The 23,954-nt window shown below is 37.8% G+C and overlaps 1 protein-coding gene across 8 annotated transcripts in view; it reads left to right on the top strand.

Annotated features, from left to right (window-relative positions):
* LOC122559079 (FERM domain-containing protein 4B-like) overlaps window positions 1–7,109 on the top strand; it is a 367,108-nt gene extending 359,999 nt beyond the window's left edge. For 6 of the 8 annotated variants that reach the window (XM_043708330.1, XM_043708331.1, XM_043708327.1 and 3 more), the window contains 3 exons: window positions 596–719; window positions 1,670–1,933; window positions 4,541–4,620. In XM_043708330.1, the coding sequence (XP_043564265.1) occupies window positions 596–719; window positions 1,670–1,933; window position 4,541 (389 nt within the window). In that variant the 3' untranslated portion in view covers window positions 4,542–4,620. Of the gene's footprint in view, window positions 1–595; window positions 720–1,669; window positions 1,934–4,540 lie in introns of all 8 variants that reach the window. The other 2 variants (XM_043708329.1, XM_043708332.1) reach the window with 1 other exon arrangement.
* Window positions 7,110–23,954: the final 16,845 nt, after the last annotated feature.

Genomic DNA, 23,954 nt, shown 5'->3' with positions numbered 1-23,954 from the left:
AAGATAAAATAAGAATAACAGATAAACTGCCTTTTGGCATTTCCCACTCTTTCTTTTTATAGCATTGGAGGTAATAACGAAGGTAATGGTATATTCCTATACTGATGAGTCAGTGAATCTATTAAAGGTACTATGGAGAAATCCTTGCTTCGATTATAAGTGAAAAGTCTGATATGTTCACAGATTCAGTTTTGGATAGTTGTGGCTGGATGATGTGCTCTAACCTAAGTAAATTATTACCTTAAACATACATTGTTATGGTATAAACGGCATTTCAGTAGAGTTCAGTTGACAATATAGACCGGATACAATAGAAGGATTGGGCATATTTAGAAATGTTTTTGGTGGAGTAGTAAAGCCAGTTAGAGCACATTATGTAAACCTGATATATGAATTTGATTATTCCTAATGGTAAATATGATTGGGTGATTTGAACTTTGGTCCACAGTAAGTTGAATTGTGTAATTTGTGTGTTTGGGTCCGGTTGATTACTTAGTGAGCCAAATGTTTAATATTATACAAGACAAATTAAAGCATCATTAGTAAATATGCAACTATGTGATTTTAAAAAATTCTTATTCATTTAAAATCCCAGTCTCTTCAGCGACAAGTACAGGAACTTGGCGGAGCCAGTTAACTGTAGGCCATCAGGACTATGATCATGGAACTTATACAAGTTCGTTCACTAACTCCTACAGCAATACTACATTACACAGCAGGTGAGTTCAGCAGCAACCGCGGAAAAATGAGTTTGACTGTTTCGCTTCTTAAAGCTGAAACTTGTAATCTGTTTGCAGAATTAGTTTGCAGAAATTGAACTCCTGTTTATGGGTGCTTCCTGTATATTCTAGCAATTATTTTTGAAACTTAGTTACTTGTTCTTCCACTTGAACAAGTATCAGTGAAAGAAAAGGAACACATCAACTTAAAGAAACCTGCAGTTTGCAGGTCACATGGGGTGAATAGCTGAATGAGGAATAGTACCATAAGCATGGGTTTTGACAGTTGGCATTTCTCCACCTTACCCATTAAAGTTTAGAGGTTTCTGTAAAGAGAATTTTAAATTACATAACTGAGGGGTTAATATAGAATCCTCCCAAAAGTCAAGGTCCGTTCTAACCAACTCCTTGAAAATCTTTTCAAATGTAACTATAAAGAAAAGGGAGAATTATGTTCAAAAGGCCTTGTTGTGCAATATGCATAAGTTGTTGCATTCAAACAAACTGCTCTTACTGTTACGAATTGCTTATTGATTGAAATGCTGTTTTGCAGTTGGAATAGACCTCGGATTTTGCATTATAAATGGGCCAGGCTTTTCTTTCTGTATGAGTTCTGGCTTAGTTCCACGAGAAGTGAACTTTTTACCTTTTTATGTCAGCTGACCTTTTACAGGGAGGTACATGGCCTTTTGGTCAGTGCTTCCCTATTCCAGCAACGTAGCTTTGAACAGTAACGTGATAATGTGGAGAATTGAACCTGTATAGTGATGTAGTATTATGTAGTGATTAGTGTTGAGAGAACAAATGGCTACAAAGTATCAATGGGCCCACTGCTGCCTGTGATTCTGTACCCTTGTTTAAATTAACACTTGCAAGGGAGGAGCAAAAGAAATGAAGAAAATAATCTCGCGATTCACTTCTTACTTTGCTTGTCGGTCATTTTCTTGTAGGCGTAGCTCCTTCCAGTGTCTTGATGATCCTTTTTCTACTGAGTACCACCATTTCCCTGCTGTTGGCACTACTCCTACCAGATACTCATCTGCCTCCTCCTCCTCTTCCACTTCCTCTTCCTCTTTTTCATCCACTTCATCCACTCCCACTTTTCCTTACAAAGAGAAGGAATGTTTCACTAAGTGTACTGACTGCAGCCAACATCGTATCTACAGAAATGAGATATTCATTAAATACCCATACGCAAAATGTAGTCCGCGGTAGTAAGTATTCTCGCGTGTTTTTGTGTGTGATGGTTGGTGACTCTTGGTGTTTACGCTTGCTAACAAAGCTTGAGGTTAGCTGAGCTGCTTTCTATGTAATGTTTCTTTGATGTAAAGTTTATAAACTTAAGAGCAATACCTTCATGTTGCGTTACTGCTTCAACAAATAGTCAACAGTTGTGGAACTCGAAACAAAATTTTGAAACGGACGGTCTAAAAATCGAGCATTCCTCAGAATATTGATTGCACTTTAATTCTAAGAGCTCCAAATGTTTAATTGAAGTCCACATGGCAATATATGTGCAGCTGAAAAATATTAAAGTTTCAAATTTTGTTTCTTTATTAATATATTTATATCTACATGCTAAATTATTGTAGTGTTATTTGGCATTAATATCTTCTCTCCTATTTTGTCTTTCATCGAATTTTTAAAAATACCACCAAAAAGGTTTTGCCCCAATATTCTAGTCAGTGAAGTGCACAACTGAGTTGTACAAATTCCCTTCAGGATTGTGTTGAATAGCTATTTTAGTTTCTCAGTTGACCTCTTGTGTTCCTGGTCTGGGGAAAGGGAAAATAAGACAACTCTCAGCTTTTGTTCTTAATATTCAGGTCTCTGAGGATAATGCTGGACTCAGTATATTGTAATTGATGGGCCCATAACCTGAAAGACTCATACATAGGCTTGCATGACTGAAACTGTGTACTTGATTGAAGTGTGGGAGGTATATGTAGAACAATGTCTCATCAAGAAAGGAAAGGTTGTGGGTGGATGTGGCTGTTGGGGAATGGTTCAAATGTTCTGATACTCTGAAATTACTCAGTGGAGTAAAGTTTGAATATAGAAGGAGTCTTCAAAGTAAGTTGCTCCACCCAATCTCCTTTATTTCCCACCAACGTTCCCAGTCCCTCCCCGTCCCTACACTGCCCCCCCCCCCCCCCACCCCAGAAAAATCATAAAGCTGAATTTTGTTGGAACCTTTTCATGTAAAACACAAAGCAATTTGCTGGGGGCATTAAACAAAATTTTGACACCAAGCCATGTTTTAAAGTTATTGGAGCAATATTTCAGCATCATTCAGCTTTAAAGAAGAATGAATCACTAATGGCCTGTACCATGAAATGACTTTTGCAATCACCAATGATTACTCAATCTTTTTTTCAAAAAAAATTAACTGAGACTGAAAAAGACACCATGCTATGCAATGCACCTTTGAGCAGTTTATTAATGAGTTAAATGTGAATAGCCGTAGGTAGTTTGAGAGTCAACATGATGGATTTCTATGTTAAAAAAGCACCAATATTTAGTAACAGCATTATCCTGATTATAAACCAGAGTTGTCTTTATAATATATAAATTTAAAATTTAATCTAACTTGACTTCTGGCTGAATTTGAAGTATCCCTTGAAGTTATAAATATTGCATCCAATTAAATTATTTTCTTGTCAAAACTTTAAGAAATTCTAGTTTGTTTAAAATCCATTTCAATTGTTCTTGCATCACTGCAGCATTAAAGATAATTGAAGAGTTGTGGTACCATCAGCATTTAATAATTTCTGGTGGAACTATTAATAGGATCATAATGATAAGGACACTTTAGCCCATCCACTGTTTGTGTTTTATTTAGTTATGTTAATGTTTGCATGAGAATTTGAGAAATTCTAAATTTTAAGAACTAAATAATGCTATAATACTTGACCTCAAAAGTGAAAGAAATGAAAGGGTTTTACCATCGGGCTTTTTTTGTGCAGGAGATGCAGGTTATCCGTTGTATTGGGTCAATAGATTTTCTTGATTCAAATATGAAAGAACGGACAGGATAGTAAATAAAGCATTTGGCTTTTCTGCCTTTATTGGTCAGGGTATTGAGTACAGGAGTTGGGAGGTCATGTTGCAGCTGTACAGGACATTGGTTAGGCCACTGTTAGAATATTGCATGTAATTCTGGTCTCCTTCCTATCTGAAGGATGTTGTGCAACTTTAAAGGGTTCAGCAAAGGTTTGCAAGGATGTTGCCAGGATTGGAGGATTTGAGCTGTAGGGAGAAGCTGATTTCCCTGGAGCTTTGGAGGCTGATAGGTGACCTCAGAGATTTATAAAATCAAGGGCATGGACAGGGTGATTAGATAAGTTTTTTTTTTTACAGGGTAGGGGAGTCCAAAACTGGAGCACATAGGTTTAAGTTGAGAGGTGAAGAGTTTAAAAAAGACCCAAGGGGCAACTTCTTCACGCAGAGGGTGGTGCGTATATGGAATGAACTGCCAGAGGAAGTGGTGGAGGCTGGTACAATTAAAGGCATCTGGACGGGTACATGAATAGAAAGGGTTTAAAAGGCCAAATGCTGGCAAAATGGGCGAGATTTATTTAGGATACTGGGTGAACATGGATGAGTTGGACCAAAGGGTCTATTTCCGTGCTATACAGCTCCATGACTCTTATGTCCCTGTGACCTTCATGCAATAGACTTGATTAAACCAAATGCAGCTTTTTTAAAAAGCTATAATTTGCAAATTGTGGTTAAACTAAATTGGCATTTTCTGAAATACATATCGTTTTTAGATGAATATTGCAGTTCTTTTCTAACTTTTCTTTCAAAATATTTACCAGAGCTTACCCAGAGCAAATATTCTCAAACAGTGGAGACACAAGCCAGCTGGAAGGTGACGTGTATTCTGAAGAGCAAGTGTTGTTATGGCATGAAGACTCTAAGCCTGGAACTCTGGTTTAATTGATTGCTGGTTGACTTTCAACCTTCATTGTTTAACATATGGATAACTTACTCTGTGTGCCTTGTATCTTTCTCAATCTGTTCAAAATGGTTGATTTCTACCAAGGGAATCATTCTTGGACCATTTCTGTTTGTTGAAAGTACTGTACCTGAATGCTGGGAAGCTTATCCTGACAAGATTGTGCAGGAAGAGTGAAAGTTTAAATTCCACAGGTTACAGTTTCTTAAAGGTTTGCTTTAAATTGGTAACTGTATGTTATAAAGAAGGAAGTCCTTTTAAGTGGATTACTTTGTATTTAAATCTTAAACATGGAAGGATGGCACTTGGATTTTTTTTAAACTGTGAATGCACTTTTCAAAGACTGATTTGATAAAATTGGATGCTCTTCATTGTTCAGTGAACTTGGAGTAAAATGCATAGACAAAAGGTTGAAGGACAGAGCAGGGTAGTAAGAGAATTCGTATGCTTTGGAAGTCTAAGGGTACTTTGCATATTATTAAATGAAGGATGTCATATATATTGATGGCAAGGAACTGTTGACTCTGATTACTTGAATAGAGTTTAGTGGGCTTATGAGTTTTTAAATGAATAGTTGGAATTAGGACCAGACAAAGGTAGGCAATGCATTTTAGATATTTTTCCTAGCTAGAAAAAACATAAAGGATTATGCATTCATGTTTTTGAAAATGCTTTGATAATTTAACTTAACAGTAGTGCTTTCAAATGGCTTTTTAATTTGTGGGGGAGAAGAGTTATTGGACCAATTGAGGCTAATGGCAATCATTACTGGATCATATTGAATGCCAAATATAACAAATCATGAAAATATGCATCAAAGATATCTATCACAATATGTTTCAAATAAGGAGCACATGACTTGAGAGGCAATTGCCAAAATAGAAAAGAAAAACATGGTTTTTGAAGAAAATAAAAAGCACAATTCTGGTTTTGACTGTCAAGATGATAGTGCAAACTGGTTAAAGCAGAGCATTATGACTATTAGCCCATCCTGAATTCTGGATTTTTGATCATCTTGGCTAGGCACATTTGGTGCAATTCCTGTAACTCAGGTACAATACTATTCTCCTGATCCACCTAGATATATTAACTTGTTTCAAAAGGTATCAGAGTTTTTGACAATGATATATAACAAAGCACTGTGGTTGATGAAAGCGACAAATGACAAACTCCACCAAGACTCGCAGGTAAATAAGCGAGAAGGTAATTACTGAGAAGTGTAGACCAGTGCACCCTTTAAGTTCAATCTTTTAAATTGTCGGAAGGACTTAGCTGAACCATGTTGTGTGAAGTAATGGTATTACAGGAATTTCTGTCCCATTCCCAGAAAGAGGAAGGTGAAAAATAACCCATGATGCAGACTCCTGAAATTTGATAGTCAACTTATTCTGGAATACGCAAGGTAATGAGCTCACAAGCTTCCAATGATTTACGCTAGAGTCAAATAGCTTGCCAACATTCATCGTCAAATTTCACTTTGAAGAATAGGTGCCAGGAGACTGGCACCTAGGAGTGCCAGTAGCCATGGAACTGTATGCTAAGCATGAGTCACCACTTACAAGAAGGGAAGGGAGAGAGCCAAAATAATTGGCTATTGCCCTTCTCATGCGGACTGCTATTCAAGCTATAGTTACCATGGTGAGGTTTGAAGGGACTGGTTTCAAAGTTCATCTCAAAAGAACAGTGCAAAAACAAAAGCATGTAAACAAGATAGAAAGCCTCAACACACTGTCTTTCACAGCCAGAAAGGTGAATCTGTTAAGAAAATGTTTCCTTTCTAAAAGCAAAAGTGCTCATGAGGCTAACACTACCTCACTATTTCCTTGGAAAGTACATGCATTTACCAGTTCTGAGCCTGGGGATGTTTTTAATATGGCATTTACAATAATGAATTTTAAAACTTGGTGTGTTGAAGACCTGGCAAAGTGTATTCCAAGTTCTAACTGGTGAATGTGTGCTTGCCATGCTGGAATCCATGGAAAGGTGCTGTCATTTCCTTTTTTTTTTAAGCAAGGGGAGAAAATGTTGCAGTTTTGTTTATTATGTAAAGTTTCTGAATGACACTTTTTGTGAACATTTTTATTATTTTTTTTCAAAGCATGTAATATATAGTAAACTAATTTGGTAAGCTGGTTCTTAGTCATTTTTTTATTCTTGAGAAAAAGTTCCAATTCATGTGGGAATTTGGAAACAAAGCTTTTAACTTATTCTTTTGCATATTTGTACAGCTTTACCCAGAGAGAAACTTTTGTGTATGCCTTTACATAGTACTCCTGTCTTCCTTCCTACTATAAAAAAATGTGCTTTTAAAAACAGGAGGCAAACAAATAAAGCATATGTTTCCTGTGTGTATTTTTTTGTAACTCTACACAGCTCGACATCAGTGCTGCAATATCTTTATTTTTTTCAATAAATCAACTTTTCCCCCATATTGTGAATATTTTAATTGTTTTATGTGCATTCTTTTATATAATCATGAACTTGTTTGCAATGAAGGACATTTTCTTGAACTTGTACTCTGGTACTATTTTAATGTTAATCTGAATTGGATGTTTTTTTCTAACATTTTTTTATATTTTCCATGGATATTTTCATTAATTTTTGAATGCTTTCCTAGTTTCTGTTCTGTTCTTGTCCCTTTTTTTGCCTTGTCTTCTATCTTACTCTGTCAATTCTCATTCACTATTTGAATAAAAAAAAACTGAGATGATGATCCTGTGATGCAATATGATTAGCACAATTTTGCAAATAACATACACTGCTATGCAATAATTTATTGCATCTTTATTCTCTGGGAAGATTCCACACATTTGGTCAATTGAAATGGAGATTATTTTATCCTTCGGTGGGGGGGGGGGGGGTGGAGGTGAACATGCATTTTAAGCAACTATAAACAGTAAGTAATTGAAGCTTATTTCAAAGGTGCTTGTCCACTACATGTGGTTATGTTGGTTGTCTTATAAGATTTTTTTAAAATGCCATTACTGCACAAGAGCAAGACAAATAGTTATTTAAGCACATAGCCCTCTGATATCTCTTACAAATGACTAGTTCTAATGTGTGAGCTTATACAGTGGGTATCAAAGATCTTATCCTCACTTGATATCAATATACACTTTTGCAATTGGGTCCCTGGATAATTAGCAGAATTTGAAACCATGCTAACTTTCCTTCACCTTTCTATAACCTTAGTTCATTGACGTCATTGGTAGCACACCAGCTGTTGTTGAGACCAGCTATGTCAGACAGGCTGGGAATTAAATTGGGGACCTATGACCCCTATAGCTTAAAGCTAACACTGGGTGGTGTCTTTACCCACAAGATCTTTCTGGGAAGAACACAGATTGATAATTGAAGCTCTGTTTATTTTAAACCTCAATATCACCAAACATATGTTGGTGAGAAGATCATTTCTAGCATTGTATTTTCCAGGGTAATTCTCTTTGTCCTTCTTGTTAAGTCCCTAATTTCTCACAAACTTTAAAAACTAAAAAAGATTGGGTAGTAAAACATGAACTCTCACTGACTTAACATTTTAGAGCATTTTTTTTCTTGCAATTTCTTGCATCCGTCTTATCCTATTCCAGCTTAAGTGAACAGATGCTCATGTTAAATCACCACTAGCTGCTCGGAGCCACATTAGAGGCTTAATCTGACCTCCATCAGATTTTTATTTCCATTAAACCTCAGAGGGGCCAATATTCCAAGCATAATGTTTTATTGTTTTATAAGATTGTTTCAGAAATGCCTTTAATTAAGATAACATGGAGGGGTTTATAGGACTGTATTCTTGTAGTCTGCCTCGCAACAGGTGTGAGCAATGTGACTGCTAAAGATTAATAGGAGGCCCAGGTTGTTGCAGGAGAGAAGGCATAACACTTAAAGACAGATACTGCTATATTTGTCTCAACAGTAATTAAACTTCTTTTAAGTCCCAGGAAAGTGTTGAGAATATTGGGTTGTGAACAATTAAGTCCAAAACTATCCACCTCCTTTCCGGAAGAGTTTAGGTCTCCAGGATGGATAATCGGTGCTTTTTTTTCCCCTGGAACTAGGGTCTATGTTGTTCATGTTACCATGGTATTGGCTTTGAGAGGAAAATAGTTTCTAGGATGCATGAATCTCAAATCTGTTTGCCACGATCAGGAAAAGCAGTACCACCTAGAGTATGAAAGTCATCATGACTCACTACAGAGCAATGCAGATGAGATTTTGGATTAGAGGTCAAATTTTTGAAAATTTGAAATGATGGAAGATTTGCCTATATTGTACTAGATGAAAACATTAGCAGGAAAATCCCTCATTTTGAATGTTGGTTCTGTGTTTACAAGCTGTCAGGATAAGAAAGGATTGAAAATTTTAATCTTTTGGGAACTGAAAATGGTACTGTAGTGGTATGTCACTGGCCTAATCCAATAATAATTTAAGTAAGTAAATCTGTCATCTTTATGGCTCCAGATCCACAGCAATGTAATTACCTCTCTATGGCCAAGCCATCAATTTGAATCATAGCATACCTACAGTCAGAGGCCATTCAGCCCATTGAGTCCGCACCAACCCTCTGAAGAGCATCACATCCTTATTGCCCTATCCCATAACTTGTACCCACCATAGCATATCCAACTAGCCTGCACACTACATCTGCACATCTTTGGACTGTGGGAGGACACCCATATAGACATGGGATGAAAATGCAAACTCCACGTAGACTGTTACCCAAGGCTGGAATTGTATCCAAGTCTCTGGTGCTATGAGGCAACAGTGCTAACTATTGAGCCACCATGCTGCCCAAGGCTATTTAGAGACTGAACAAATACTGGTCTTGAATGAATAATGAGTAGATCAAAGAAAAGTATGCCAGCATAGTGACTGTTTTTAAGTTGTTCACAAAGTACTGTAAATGGGGAAGATTGCATTCTGTAGTGTGTGATCAGTTGCTATTTTAATCAACAATGCTTTGTTTCCAAGGGTAAAGCCTCAAAAATGTAAATCTTGCCATATTGTCCTTTCAAATATCTATTAGAAGATTAAGTTTGTCTTTTTAAAGTTATATCTCTACCGGGATCTTAAAAATGTGAAGCTTTTAAGTTTCCAAGTTCAGTGTGGTATTGGCAAAGAGCAGGTTTAAAAGTTTAATCCATAATTTCAAAAGCTATGTTTGGTGAGACAGACCACAATTGTAAAAAGGAAACTGAAAAATTAAACTGACCATCTCAGTTCCTAAGGAAATCAGGACAAAAGGAGTTTGAAACTCAAAACATCTGATTCAAACTGTATGAGAGAAGACGTGGCAATCGGTGACCGTGGTGAGCCAGTGGTTTCTCACCGGCAAACTGAAGAAGGGAAGGTAGATTCAGCTACTGAGAATACGCAACCAGGTAGTTGTTTCTGTTACTTGAGGTCACATGGGTGGACTTGTGTTAGCTAGACATTTCATAAACCAATTTGAGCAAGTTCTTCAGAAATGCCATTGTTCGTAAGACCATGCCTGTGGAATTTGGATTGGTTCTGCTCTGCTGAGGATCAGATTAAATCTTAAAATAATTTAAGTTTTTTTTTTCAGAGGAAGCCTGGAGCTCTGGAGAACTTTGGCTCAGATTGACATATATGTTAGATGGACTGCTGAACTAATCATTAAGAACTGTTCTATTTAAATCTACTGTTAAATATGTAATTTATGGTCCACAATTGACTGCAATTATTCTGTTAATTTATGTTTAACTTGCAATGATTCTGGTTGGAGTAAGCTAAAATATTTAAAGTTTGCTTTGACACTTGTAAACAGAACTTTGGCTTAATTCTTTCAGAAAATAACAGGTCAAAACCTGAAGTTACTTGTCTTGATTGAGATCATAACCGTATTGATTCTGCTGATGTAGGATATGGATAAACCTGTTTTGTTCAAAGACACTTACTCATATTGCATCACAAATTGTCAACTGTCCATGAATCAAAACTATGGCATAAGCAATTGTTTTAACAAATAAATGATGCCAACTGTTAAAGGTTTTCCAACATCATGATGCAGTGGCATATGTGCTTTGTTACAATCCACAAAGAAATATTAGGTTGAATGTGCTGGTACAAGTCTGCACATTTGAGTATCTTTGGTCATATTATTTGGACTCTGACAGTCCCATCAAAAGATGTCTCTTTAGGTATTACATTGAATGAGCTGATAATTATTAAACAAGCTTCATTTCAATTTGAAACAGGTCTCTTTAAGTTACCATAATGATTATTTTCAGCATATGTATGAGAAAAAGCATGGTTTTCATTTTAGGTTGAATACAATGGTATCATCTTTACCAAGTAACTGACAGTCATAGAGTTGTACAGCATGGAAGCAGATCCTTCAGTCCAACTTGTACATACTAACCAGATATCCTAAACTGATCCAGTCTCATTTGCCAGCTTTGGCCCATTTCCTCTTAAACCCTTCCTATTCATGTACCCATCCAGATGCCTTGTAAATATTGTAATTGTACCCCACCTCTGGCAGCTCACTCCATAAACACACTCCCCTCTGTGTGAAAAAGTTACCCTTCAATTACCTTTTAAATCTTTACCCTCTCAATTTAAACCTATATTCTGTAGTTTTTGACTGTTCCACCTGGGAAAATGACCGTGGCTATTCACCCTATCCATGCCCCTCATGATTTAATAACCTCTTTATAAAGTCACCCCTCCACCTCTGAAAAAAGGAATAGAATAGCAATTTTTTGTCTCTTGTATTTATGAAAAAACAGTGAGATGTGTAGGCACAAAAGTTGCCACAATTTGCGGAAAGATTAAGTAAGGAATGTTCTTTGATGACTGATTCTCTGCAAGTCCAAGTGTGTATCACTATAATGCATGTTTGCTGTCATAATCTGGTCAGTTGGTGGGTTTCTAGTGAATAGAAGGCACTTCCACACAAGTTATCTTTCCAGCATGGTGTATTATGAGCTGTGCCAGAAGCATTGCATACCCCACTCAATTTCCCTTCAGCCTCCAAGTATCTCACAATGTAAGATTTTAGAGTGTGAAAAACTTCAGTTATGAGGATAGATTGAAGAATTTAGCACTCCTCTCATCACAGAGGAGATCTGATAGAGGTTTTCAAAATCATGAGTGAATTTGTTAAATAATTAGGGAGAAACTGTTTCCACTCTCAAAAGATTACGAACCAAAGACTACAGACTTAATGATTTCCCAAAGGAGCAAATGTGATGCGAGGAAAAATACTTTTTCACACCTCAAGTAGCTTGGTTATGGAGAACTGCCTAGAAATGTGGTGGAGCAAATTCAGTTGAGGCATTCAAGAGTACATTGGATAGAAATAATATACAGTGGGGTGGGGATGGAGAAAGCAATAGATAGGCACTAGACATTGGACTGAATGGCCTTCTGTATCATAACTCTTCTGTTTTTCTTCTGTGATTCTTTGTAGAAAGTCTACTTTGTTTACTTCATATAATCATGGACGTCCGAAAACTTCATGTACAAGTTTTTCATCGGTTATTTAACATCCTCTTTTTAAGTCAATGTATGTCATATATTTGGATATATACAGTAACTCTAAGTAAATTGTATGGAACTCTATTTCCAGATCAGGAAAGTCACATTTTTATTTTATGAATCTTTACATCTAATTATGAATCTAATTATGCCAACTTAGTTAACACTCAGAACATCTGGCCGGGGGAGGAGGAGAAGTTCCATTGGCTGTTAAATTTTATTTTCTGTCATTGAGCTTTGGTTTTCAAAAAAAGGGCATTTATAGGAAGTTTTGCTTATGGATATCATCAGTGTCTGAGTAATTTAACAGGAGTCACTATTAAGGTTCATTTACTGGTTAGATGACAGAGTGCTGCTGATGTTCATGGAACCACCATTAGAAACTAGTCACCTCCTTCAAGAGAAGGTAGTATATTTGGAACTTTAAAAAGGGCCAAGTGTTTCTGTGAGTGAAGATGTACAGTAATGTCAGCAAATTTGAATACAAAAATAGATCACTATCTCACCACTTTATGTATAAAATCCCTGTTGAGCAATGTGTCATTGAGTTTTACTTTCCATATGACGTAAAATATGGACTCCTGATCTTTCAATTCCACTGTCCTTTTTCACACCTGTGACTTTAATGAATTAGGGACTTAACACTGACTTACAATGACCACAGGCATGACCTGACTATACAGGTGGCCGAGATACAAGAAACCAATGTGGCTTTGGGAAAAGATGGCCAAGTAGATATTAATATTACATCCCCACCAAGAGGCATGAAGAGGACATTATCTCCTATCAAATTTACACTATCAGGAGAAGTTTCACACATTGTGCACGATGTTTTCATCTCCAATTTCATAATCTGATAAACCAAAAAGGATCGCTGACATATGGTGAATATGCCAAGCTTGTATTTTGAGGAGGTAATTACAGCAGAGAAAGAGATGGAATTTTGACTAAAAAGAGTAGGAGAGGCAGCAAAGACCCCATGATAATACAAGTTGGAAAGAAATGTCAGCATATCAAGAATTCCAAGAATAACTGCAGTACTAGCTTGTGCTGATGGCCCAAGACAGCAACAACCCAACAGTAGTCTCAGTTTTAGACCTTATACCAAAGGACACCCTATATTTTGCCTTTCAGCATCCCAGGCAACAGCTTGTTTTAACTTTGTATGTGTACATGTGCGACCTAAGTGGTTTCAAAGGGGTCATATGCTGAATGTCACATCTTTATTGCTTTCTTTGGGATTAGCAGGATTAATAAAATTGCTCTTTCAGACAAGGGAGCCTTGCAATTGGCTGCTTATTATTTCTACTGAAAACAGTTAACTATTTTAATTGGGGAAAGATATTGACACATACTGTGTCACGAACACAAGCTTTCGTTGTGACTAACTCGGAAACGTGGAAGCCAATTCATCCCTCTTCACCTCATTACAACTTGTCTTATTTATTCAGGAATAAATTATTTAAAGAATGAAGAATGCCACACTAAAGGAACTGCGTCTTAAGTTTATCAGGTACATCTTTCGCATTCTAAGCAAGGTTTTGTTTCCAGATACTGCACACGTGTATACTATCTATAGGTACTGCAATTTTTCCTTCCTTTAATGCCATGTATCAATTAGACATGTAAAACTTAAACTTGTACAATATTGTTAGATATAAATTAACAAGCTGGGAACATTACTCCTAAGGAGTTATTCACGTAATTATTTGTTTCAGTTTGACGTTAAAGCTGCACCTAGAGCCTAATTACTGCTGGGGCCATATGATTCCAGAGAATTTCACTGAATGCTTATTTAGATTGCAATAAACATAAAACAAGACCATCTTCCTGTAATTATTTGCCAATTTAAAAATGCTGATGTACTCCTGTTTCTCACCATGTAGTGTCATTTTGTCAGTGGTCATAGAGATCTTTCTTGGTAATCCTGTGATGGCACCAGATTTCTGTCTGTTCATGGTATTATGTTTTTAGTTAAATCTGGAGTTATTCCATACGGAGGAAGTTTGCCATTGATTTAATGCCACTGTGTTTACGTAGTAATCAACAGATTTCTTTTTTGCCTTCAGCATGAAATTACACTGCAGTAGGAATCAGATTATGTACAGCAATTTTTCTTGTTCCTTAATTTGATTTTGGTATATTACGTTGCTGTTGAATTATTTTCCTGACTCATCACTCTGATTATTATTCATGTACTAACATCAACATTTGAAACATCATTTCACTCTGCTTAGGTGTTACTTCTCCACATAAATACTGAATTATAATGCTGTAACTTCTGCAGCCTTCCTGTTCATAGATGTTCGATTAGATTCCCAACTCCATCCGTTTCCCTCTCATTTCCTTGATAATTGAGCTAAACTAGTTAATTTTACAGTCAACTTTCTTAATTAGCTAATCAATTGATCAAGCTGTCACAAATAAAGACTTGTGGTCATCAATAGAGGGGACCGCTTGTGGTGCAGTGGTAGTGCATCTACCTCTGAACCAGGAGACCTGGATCCCACCTGCTCCAGAAGTATGTAATAACATCTCTGAATAGGTTGGTTAGAAAAATAGGTTAAATAAAAAACAAATAGTTATCAGTAGAGGGCTCTTGATGCAGTGATAATGTCCCTACTTGGAGGGGACTTCCAGGTTGTGGTGTTCCCATGGGTCTGCTGCCTTTGTTCTTCTAAAATGGTGAAGGTCATGTGTTTGGAAGGTGTTATCAAAAGAGTTTTGGTAAATTGTTTATAGTCCATTTTTTATATCATAGGCATTTTGAGCAATGAGCATCTGTGTGGAGGATGTGATTGCTTATGATGGAGAAGGGGTACCAATCAAGGAGGTATGGGTGGGATGATATGGATTGCAGATGTTGTGGGAGTGAGAGGTCAGTGTGGAGTTAGGCAATGGCATGGGAGGAGTGACACTAGCTGAAACAATGGAATTGGTTAGGTATATACTAACTTGATTGCATATTTTATGGATCTCTGCTAGTACAAATGTAAAAATACATATACTATCCTTGCTTGAATTTATTATCCCTTTACTTGGTTGCTCTTTTTCTTCTTGTCTCAGGTCTACCTTTTTTATGTGTGCGCTAGATGTTCTGATGCTGGTTTTGTTAACATGTTTCCTTCTACCTGTTCATTGTATGTTTAATTATTTTAATTGCTGCTGCCTTTTCTCTTTGTATTTTTCTCATTTAATTAGTTTTTCAATTTGTTTCATCATGTTGCTTTCAGGTTTTATTTCCATCATGTTCCACATTTTCTGTGATTTTTATCATTGCCCAGTTGAACTAGCTTTCCCCTGATTTTGTTCCATTCTGTTCCATTTGAAACATGAACAAATGAGGGACAGTTTGTTGCATTCAATATCAAACTTTGGGTTGGCAAATCTGCAGCTTCAATGTTAACCCCATCCTCCAGTTCATTTCAGTGATGGGCAATAAAGGGTAGGGCAGGGGAGAGGTTAAGAATAAAGTATATTAAATGTATTAAATATATTAACCTCCATGACATCCATCTCCCAGTCTTTTTATGCCAGTGATTTTGGGGTTACCGTGAGTAAACTGCATGGATATATTGGAACTTGCATGGTGCAACTGGGAGCTCCGTTTAAGATTCGCTGCTGTTTGTGTGGGAAACCCAGTAATAAAGAGCAGACAGGAGTTGGTGGCTTCCCAAAAAAGTGGCTGCTTCAACCCTCTTTGAGGCTAGGTGGTGCAGGGGTACTCCTCTTCCACCCCAAACCATACCTCAATCCAGAGCCCTAATTATCAACATTACTCCACCAGCCTCAATTATTGCCCTCTTCACCAGCCCCAACAACCACCCACCAATTCCTTCAAATAGCCCATTTGCAGATTAGTGGATGCTTGACAAATGGAGCCAAACTTGAATGCAAATCAACCCGGATCAGAATAAGGATGACTTGGATGACAATACAACTGCATCAGAACAGAAGAATTAATTAATGGGAGAGTGCATTTGAAACATCCTTGAAGAGAAAATGATGAAAAAAAAACTCTGTCCATCAAGGAATTACTTCAAAGCATTTTGCAATGTCATTTGATAAAAATAGAAGGACTGATATCAACTTTGGCATTTAAATATTGCTTTTACTGATGAGCCTGCAGATGCCAGACAAAAATATCCTGAAGCAAATACACTCCAACAGGAGTTGGAGGATAAACAAGAACTGTTCAAATCAAAGAGGGAACCTCATTATTGTGATCTCCTTTTCTTCCTCCTGCAGCCTCAGCAGGAAGCGAATGTCGAATTGCTGAACATCTGACTGAGCCAGTATCTTTGGGAGTTGGGCCACCTTCCCTAATTGGACAGTGAGTCCTGGTGGTGGCCACCTCTTTGTTTGCCACTTTTGCAATCACACCTGAGGGTCCCACTCTTTGTACGCCATAGTCGCAGCACTCCATTTTGACCCCAGTGCAAAACAACCTCTCCTTTGGAAGAACGAAGTCAAACAACCTGAGTTAAAAAGTGTGGGGGTAACTACAGCACATGTGCTGCAGCAGTTCAAGACAATAGCTCACCATCTTATCCTCAATAGCAAGTAAGGATGAATGCTATTGTTTTTTTTCCAGAAATCTATATCTTGTGAAAGAACATTTTTTACAAGTTAAATTGATGTAAAACAAAGACTTAGACAGAGGGATTTAAAAAAGACAAAAAGAAGAATACAGAAGCTGTCCAGCAATTAAAAAACTTCTAAAATCTGCGATGTTAGTTTTCTTTTGGTGGAATGAGATACAGTAATTGTAAAATTGTTGAAGGCCAGAGAGCATGTTCAGAAATAAGTATTGCTGCTACATCATTCAATATTCATTTGCCCATGATGGTAACAATCCAGATTTTTTTTTTCAGGTGGGCAGAAAATTGCCAGCACAACCCACCACTCACATCCTCCTGTGTTCGCAATCTGATTAGCCAGCATCTCCTGCAGTTCTGGCATTACCACTGGTCCACACCAGGCCCTATCAGGGCTGTAAGCAGGAAGGAGGGCTTATGGAGATTAGAATGAGGTAGGTTAGACATTGAACAGGGTTTCTTGGACGCCTCAGGTGAGGGGGATGGTGAGTGTGTTGGTAGAGTGTCCCTCTTTTGTTTTTTAATAAAATGCCTCTGATTGAAAAAGAGCTAACCCTGAAGACAGTAATCCTTCCTGCTATTTTAAACACCCCATTCCAGCTGCTCATTGCCAACCATTTTATAGCATGGGCATTGTCGTTTTGATGCCAATTTATCAAACTCCATTGACCATTGATTGTTTATTCACTAATGATGGGCAGGCTGTATTGGTATTTATGGGGCTGAGTCAGGGATGGGTGGGAAGGTGGTGTATAGCCTCACCTCTATTACAAGCTGCTCCACCCCGAGTCAAATGAAAAAACGCCAGCAGAGACCTGTAATATCCAGCTCCTATAGCTTTAGTTCAAGACTTGTGGGCAGTTAATCTAATTCATACCATTCTTCCTGATCCCCATGCAGATTTCTTTGGCAAAAGAAAAATCTGACAAAGCAGGTTATGTGACAATAACATATCACTGACATTAATTTCTGACTTTCCACCATTGCCTGCACATTTACTAGCTGAATATCTATAGACAGCAGAAGTTTTTCAGTTTTACCTTGTAATAATAGTACGCACTCAAGGCCATGACTTCAGCAACGTCCATGCCAACATCTGTCTGAGAACAAAGTCAAGCATCACCCCTGTGTACAAAAGAGATTACAGTTATTTCCAACCTATTGTCATTGAAAGTAGAATAGAGAAATCTTGAATTTTCAATTCAGGGCTTTCTTCTACTAGGTAATTCCTTTTAGGCTAGGCCTAAGTTGAATGGATAGTTAGTTACTCAAGATAAAATGGCCAAATCCACATGGGAGAAATTGATCTCAATGGTAAATTAAACACTTTGAGAGAGCTATAATTATTTGGGTTAAATATGGTAACTTCTTTAATTACAACAATAGCTCTCAGCTATATAGCACATTTATAACATCTGAAAGTGCTTCACAACAGCAGTGTCAGCAATAATTTGACAACAAACAGCATAAAGAGACATTGGTCCAGATCTTTTGGTCTCCAGGTTGTCAGCGATCAGATGTATCCTGAAAGATGTATGATGGGTCCTCTCAATAAGGTAATCAATTACCCAGCATCTGGAACCCTATTAAAAAGTTTCCAATTTTATTAGCATTGCAGACTTTGAAAGGTTCAAATCTTCTCTCCTTGCTCTGGGCCCCCTCTCACAGATACCTAATACATAACACCCTCAGTCCCACAGATTCCAGACTTAACTACCCAGCATGCAACCACATCCAATCCCACAGACATCCAGCCCATAACCACACCCAATCCTACACTACCCAGCACACAACCATTTCCTTCCCCCCCCCCCACAGATACCTAGCATACAACCACCCCCAATCCCACAGATACCCAATGCAACCATCTCCAATCCCACTGATACCCAGCACACAACCATCCCCCTTCTCCCAGATGCCTAACATGTAACCACCCCCAATCTCACCTTAGTTTAACAGCACTTGAGCTAAGATAAAGGTAGAGGTGGTTGATGTTATGGAAGTGGAAGTAAACCATTACTAGTGATGGAGTAGATCTGTGGTACAATTCTTATGTTGCGGTCAAACATGGCTGTGAAGGTTCAAGTCTGGTTCAGCCTCAGTCAACTGCCAAGGAGCAAGCTGCAGCCAGAGACTGGAGAATCGAGTGCATGGTGGCAACTGAAGACAAGAGCTTACATTTTCCTAATATTTAGTTTGTTGACTCCGTTGAAGATGGTGGACAAACAGAATGACAAAGCAGCAAAGCTGGTAAACAGGTAGAACTGGCTGTTTGTGGAATCATATGTCATAATTTTGCATGTTCTCACTGTTTTACCTTAGCCAGCTTTAGTTTATGTATGCCATTTTATTATTAGCTATTGAATCAGCATTAGGACATTGATATTAAAGTGGTACATGATTTGTCCAGCACAGGACACCTGACTTCACAGCTTATATTTCAGCTAAGCCCAGTGTGGTAGATCAGAAATGTTGTGCTATGCTAGAAAAAAAACATGAACAGATACTTGTAAAGCCAATAAAAGCAAGTACCAGGAAAAGCAGCGTGATGGAAGTACAACTGATACCCTTTGCTGGAAATAACAGATAGCCACTTATCACTTGATCTTGATGCTAAAAGCAGCCATAGTAAATGGTTTATACTATCTGTTCAGATGAGAAACTGTGCTCTTTCCTTGGACATTTAAAACAAAAATTCCATTGCATCATAAGGAAGAGCAGTAGTGTTGACCTTTCCCAATATTAAACCTCAACCACAATCACTGAAGTAGATTACCTGCTGTTTATCTCATTGCTTTTATAGGACCTTTTCAAAAGATGTGATTTATTCCAAAAGATTTGATTCTTCTCAATCTACCAGCAGAGGCCAATACAACACAGTGGCTTTTGTATGTCCTAACTCCTCTAGAAACTGTTTTAATGCAAGGCACATAGACAAAATGCAAAATAATATTAAAATTGTCAAAACACAAATGTGGAATCAAATGTTTCTGGTTTGTATTTAGCATGCTGTGCAACGTACTTTATATTGGGAGGTTCTGTAAGGTGGTCTTGTACAAGTTAGTGCAATAGTCTGGTTATGTTTGTGTCAAAGCACAGAGAACCTCTGAAGTGAAACTTCCTGGGTAGAAAGGAGACCTTAAGATTCATTACTCTTATGATGGACTGTTTCCCCATTACTTTCAGGGACAACACAGAAATTGCTCTCAAAGGAAGTCATAAGGCCAACGCAGTAATTGTTGCCTGGCTACAAGGATGAATCATATGTTGAAGAAAATGTAAGCCACGCCATGACCCATCTCTGACCTTTCGCTAAAATTAGATCTCCAGTACATTGCTTCAAATCTAAATCTTTACGCAACCCCTATGTGACTAATAAAGTAGTGACAACAGTCCATGTTTTACCAAGACCTCCAGAGGCAGACACGAATATCAAGTTATTTCACCGACAGGCCAAGACATCAGTCACCAACTTTATTATGTTACTCCTGTTTACTGGCTGTGAAGGATATTTGGGATTGTCATTGCCTAATTTAACCTGGGCACTGGATATGTACAACATTACTCACATTGAGAAGATTAGGATTGGAATACCACGTATCTATGCATTTTTTCATTGTTCAGTCATTAGTTAACATCATAATATAAAAAGTCACTAAACTAACACTTAGCGAAACAATTCTTTAAAATGCAAGGTAATAACACATCGAGAACATACATGATGATATCAGTAATAAAATTGAAGCTCCAGTGGTTTATTTAACAATCCTAAGATTGTGACAGCCTTATCAAGCCTTTGTAATTCTGTACCATTTATATGATACAGCTTTATTCTGCTTTTATTTGCAATTAACTGATGTTGTGGCTGAAAGCCTCAGATAAAATACTTTCAAACTTAAGATGGGTAATTTGATTTACAATGGTGTTATTCCCATTAATATCAAGTGTACCTTAAATTCATATTACAGTAAGATGCAATTCCCTTTATATAACATTTTGAATATACTCCAGCTTGTATATTCTATTCTGCTGAGTAAGCCTATATAAAAACAAATAATACAGAGAGAAAGCAGCAGAGTAAGGCGCTCCAGCCGGAGATCCTCTGCTTACCAGTCCCCTTTCCCTTTTCCTTTTTTCCCTCTTTGCTGCAGTTTTTCTTCCCCCCCAACTTTTAACTTCTTAAACTACCCCATCAGGAGGGAATGGAGAGTGAAATCCCAGACCAGCCCAATGCAGGAGACATGTCAGAAACCAGGCCAGTGGGGAAGTGAGTCGCAGTCAGAGCCCAGAGCAGGAGTAGACCAAGCCTGGCCTGACCTAGGAGGCTAGTCCCGGAAGCCATCATGATTAGAGAGGGAGCTGGCCAGATACTGGAAGCAAGTAGCAGCAGGAGCAGAGTGAGTGCAAGTCGAAATCTGGAAATGAGTCATGGCTGGAACCCAAAGCAAGAACAGAGCGAGCGTGGGGAGAATCCTGGAAGTGAGGCACGGGCGGAGCCCAGAGTGGAAGCAGAGTGAGTGCGGGCCAGTCGGAGGGACAAGTCTTGGAGGCGATTCCGGACAGGGCCTGTGCATGGAGGTAGTGAGGCCTCATGTTCTGAAGCTTGGCAGGCACAGACTCCGTGGAAAAGGACTACTTTAAAAATACTTTTTATTATCATTCGAGACTTTTAAAACTCTGTATTCCCATGCTAGTCTACTTTTTTTTTACTATTCCAGTTCTGTAATAACACTTAAAATATCTGTATGTAGGTATCCCGTACCTAAGATGGTACTAAGAGATGGCATTGCAAGCTTTTCACTGCATTAATTTGAGTGCATGTGACAATAAAGTCTATTCTATTCTGTTCTATAAATCTCAACGACATAGATAGGACTTGGAATGATGTTCTGCTAAAATAACTGTGAAGGGTTAAAATCTAAATGAAGAAACAGAATCTTAAAAGTAAAAGTTTCATGGTTATTACCTGATGTGCACATGGATTAACATAAAAATAAGCAGATCAATATTTTACATACATGGCTGATGGAGTGGTATGGAAAGCACAGTTTTGTTTCACCACCACTGGCCCAAGGACTTAGGGAAAAAGGGAGCCATTCAATTGGGATAGATGACCTTTAAAAAGACAGGACCCAGTTCCTCTCAAACAATTAGGGCAATAGACAGGGCTTCAAACAAATGAGGGTAAGGGTGAGAGGTTTCAGCAAAGGGTAAATTTGAAAGTATCAAGGTAAAAATCACAGCACTAAAGCAAAGCAGCATTCTGCATAAAAATAAGCAGAATGGTTCAGGGTAGTTAAGCATCAATGTAATGGGCATTAGGCGATGAGGGTAACCACATAAAATCAAAAGAAAGTCAAAGCTTAAGGTACTATTGCTGAGTGTGCAAAAGATTCACAATAATTAGGGAGAGTAAATATTTTTGGGAGATGGTTATAGATCCATTAACAACAGTTGTAATATAGCACAAAGTATAAATCAGGAAATTACAGTTGTAGAAATAAGGGTAATGCAATAATCAAGTTAGGCGAATTTGAATTTTCATATAGATGGGTAAACCAAATTTGCAGTCATAATGTGCATGACAATTTAATGAAATGCAACAAGATATTGTCAAGAAATCGCACAGACTAATTCAGATATAATATTGAGTTCTTTATTTACTTATACTGATTTCTTTAAGATCCTCATTCTTGCTAGAAACTCTTAGTTTCCCATTATTTCAGAAACTAAATCCAGGTAGCAAATGTTTGTTTAATGTCTATTCCAACTTTTAATCCCCTGTTAAAGTTTTATCTGTCACAGCTTCTAATGGATTTATATTTACATCTGCTAATCTCTTCCATTCATACATGTGCAAAAATATTTAATTTTTTTTATCATTTACTCGTCTACTCTCATATTCTTGTTTATTTTGCTTTCCTCATCAATAGATATTCTCCAATAGATGGAACTAATGAAAAACCTCATAGCAAAGAGGCCTGTCAGGAGGAATAATTATAATGTGAATGAATTTTAAACTGAGTTTAGAAGCAATTTAGTTCAGTCTGAAACTAAGAGTTTACATCTAAATAAAGAGAACTACATTGGTATGAAGGGAAAGTTCACTAAGGTAGATTAGGAAACTGCATTAAAGCTATGATGGTATCTATTATTTGCCCAACATATATGACAAGCAGACATTTCTTTAGTGCACAAAGGTTCCCACAAACATTGTTCTCCAAATGTGGCTGACAAGAGGAGTCAAAGTTAGTATTTAGAGTCATAGAGATGTACAGCATGGAAACAGACCCTTTGGCCCAACCAGTCCATGCCAACCAGATAACCCAACCCAATCTAGTCCCACCTGCCAGCACCCGGTCCATATCCCTCCAAACCCTTCCTATTCCTATACCCATCCAAATGCCTCTTAAATGTTGCAGTTGTACTAGCTTCCACCACTTTTTCTGGTAGCTCATTCCATACACGTACCACCCTCTGTGAAAAAGCTGCCCCTTAGGTCCCTTTTATATCTTTCCCCTCTCACCCAAAACCTATGCCCTGTAGTTCTGGACTCCCCCACCCCAGGGAAAAGACTTTGTCTATTTATCCTATCCATGCCCCTCATAATTTTGTAAACCTCTACAAGTTCACCTCTCAGCCTCAAATGCTCCAGGGAAAATAGCCCCAGCTTATTCAACCTCTCCCTAAAGGTCAAATCCTCCAACCCTGGCAACATCCATGTAAATCTTTTCTGAGCCCTTTCAAGTTTCACAACATCTTTCCGATAGGAAGGAGACCAGAATTGCACGCAATATTCCAACAGTGGCCTAACCAATGTTCTGTACAGCCTCAACATGACCTCCCAACTCCTGTACTCAATATGCTGACCAATAAAGGAAAGCATACCAACGCCTTCTTCACTATCCTATTTACCTGTGTCTCCACTTTCAGGGAGCTATGAACCTGATCTCCAAGGTCTCTTTGTTCAGTAACACTCCCGAGGACCTTGCCATTAAGTGTATAAGTCCTGCTAAGATTTGCTTTCCCAAAATTCAGCATCTCGCATTTATCTGAATTAAACTCCATCTGCCACTTCTCAGCCCATTGGCCCATCTGATCAAGATCCTGTTGTAGTCTGAGATAACTTTTTTTGCTGTTCACTACACCTCCAATTTTGGTATCATCTGCAAACTT

This window comes from Chiloscyllium plagiosum, chromosome 18 (genome assembly GCF_004010195.1).
Source record: "Chiloscyllium plagiosum isolate BGI_BamShark_2017 chromosome 18, ASM401019v2, whole genome shotgun sequence".
Classification (NCBI taxonomy): Eukaryota; Metazoa; Chordata; class Chondrichthyes; order Orectolobiformes; family Hemiscylliidae; genus Chiloscyllium; species Chiloscyllium plagiosum.
The sequence above is the reverse complement of the archived record's forward strand: the minus strand, read 5'-3'. Positions and strand labels throughout refer to the sequence as shown.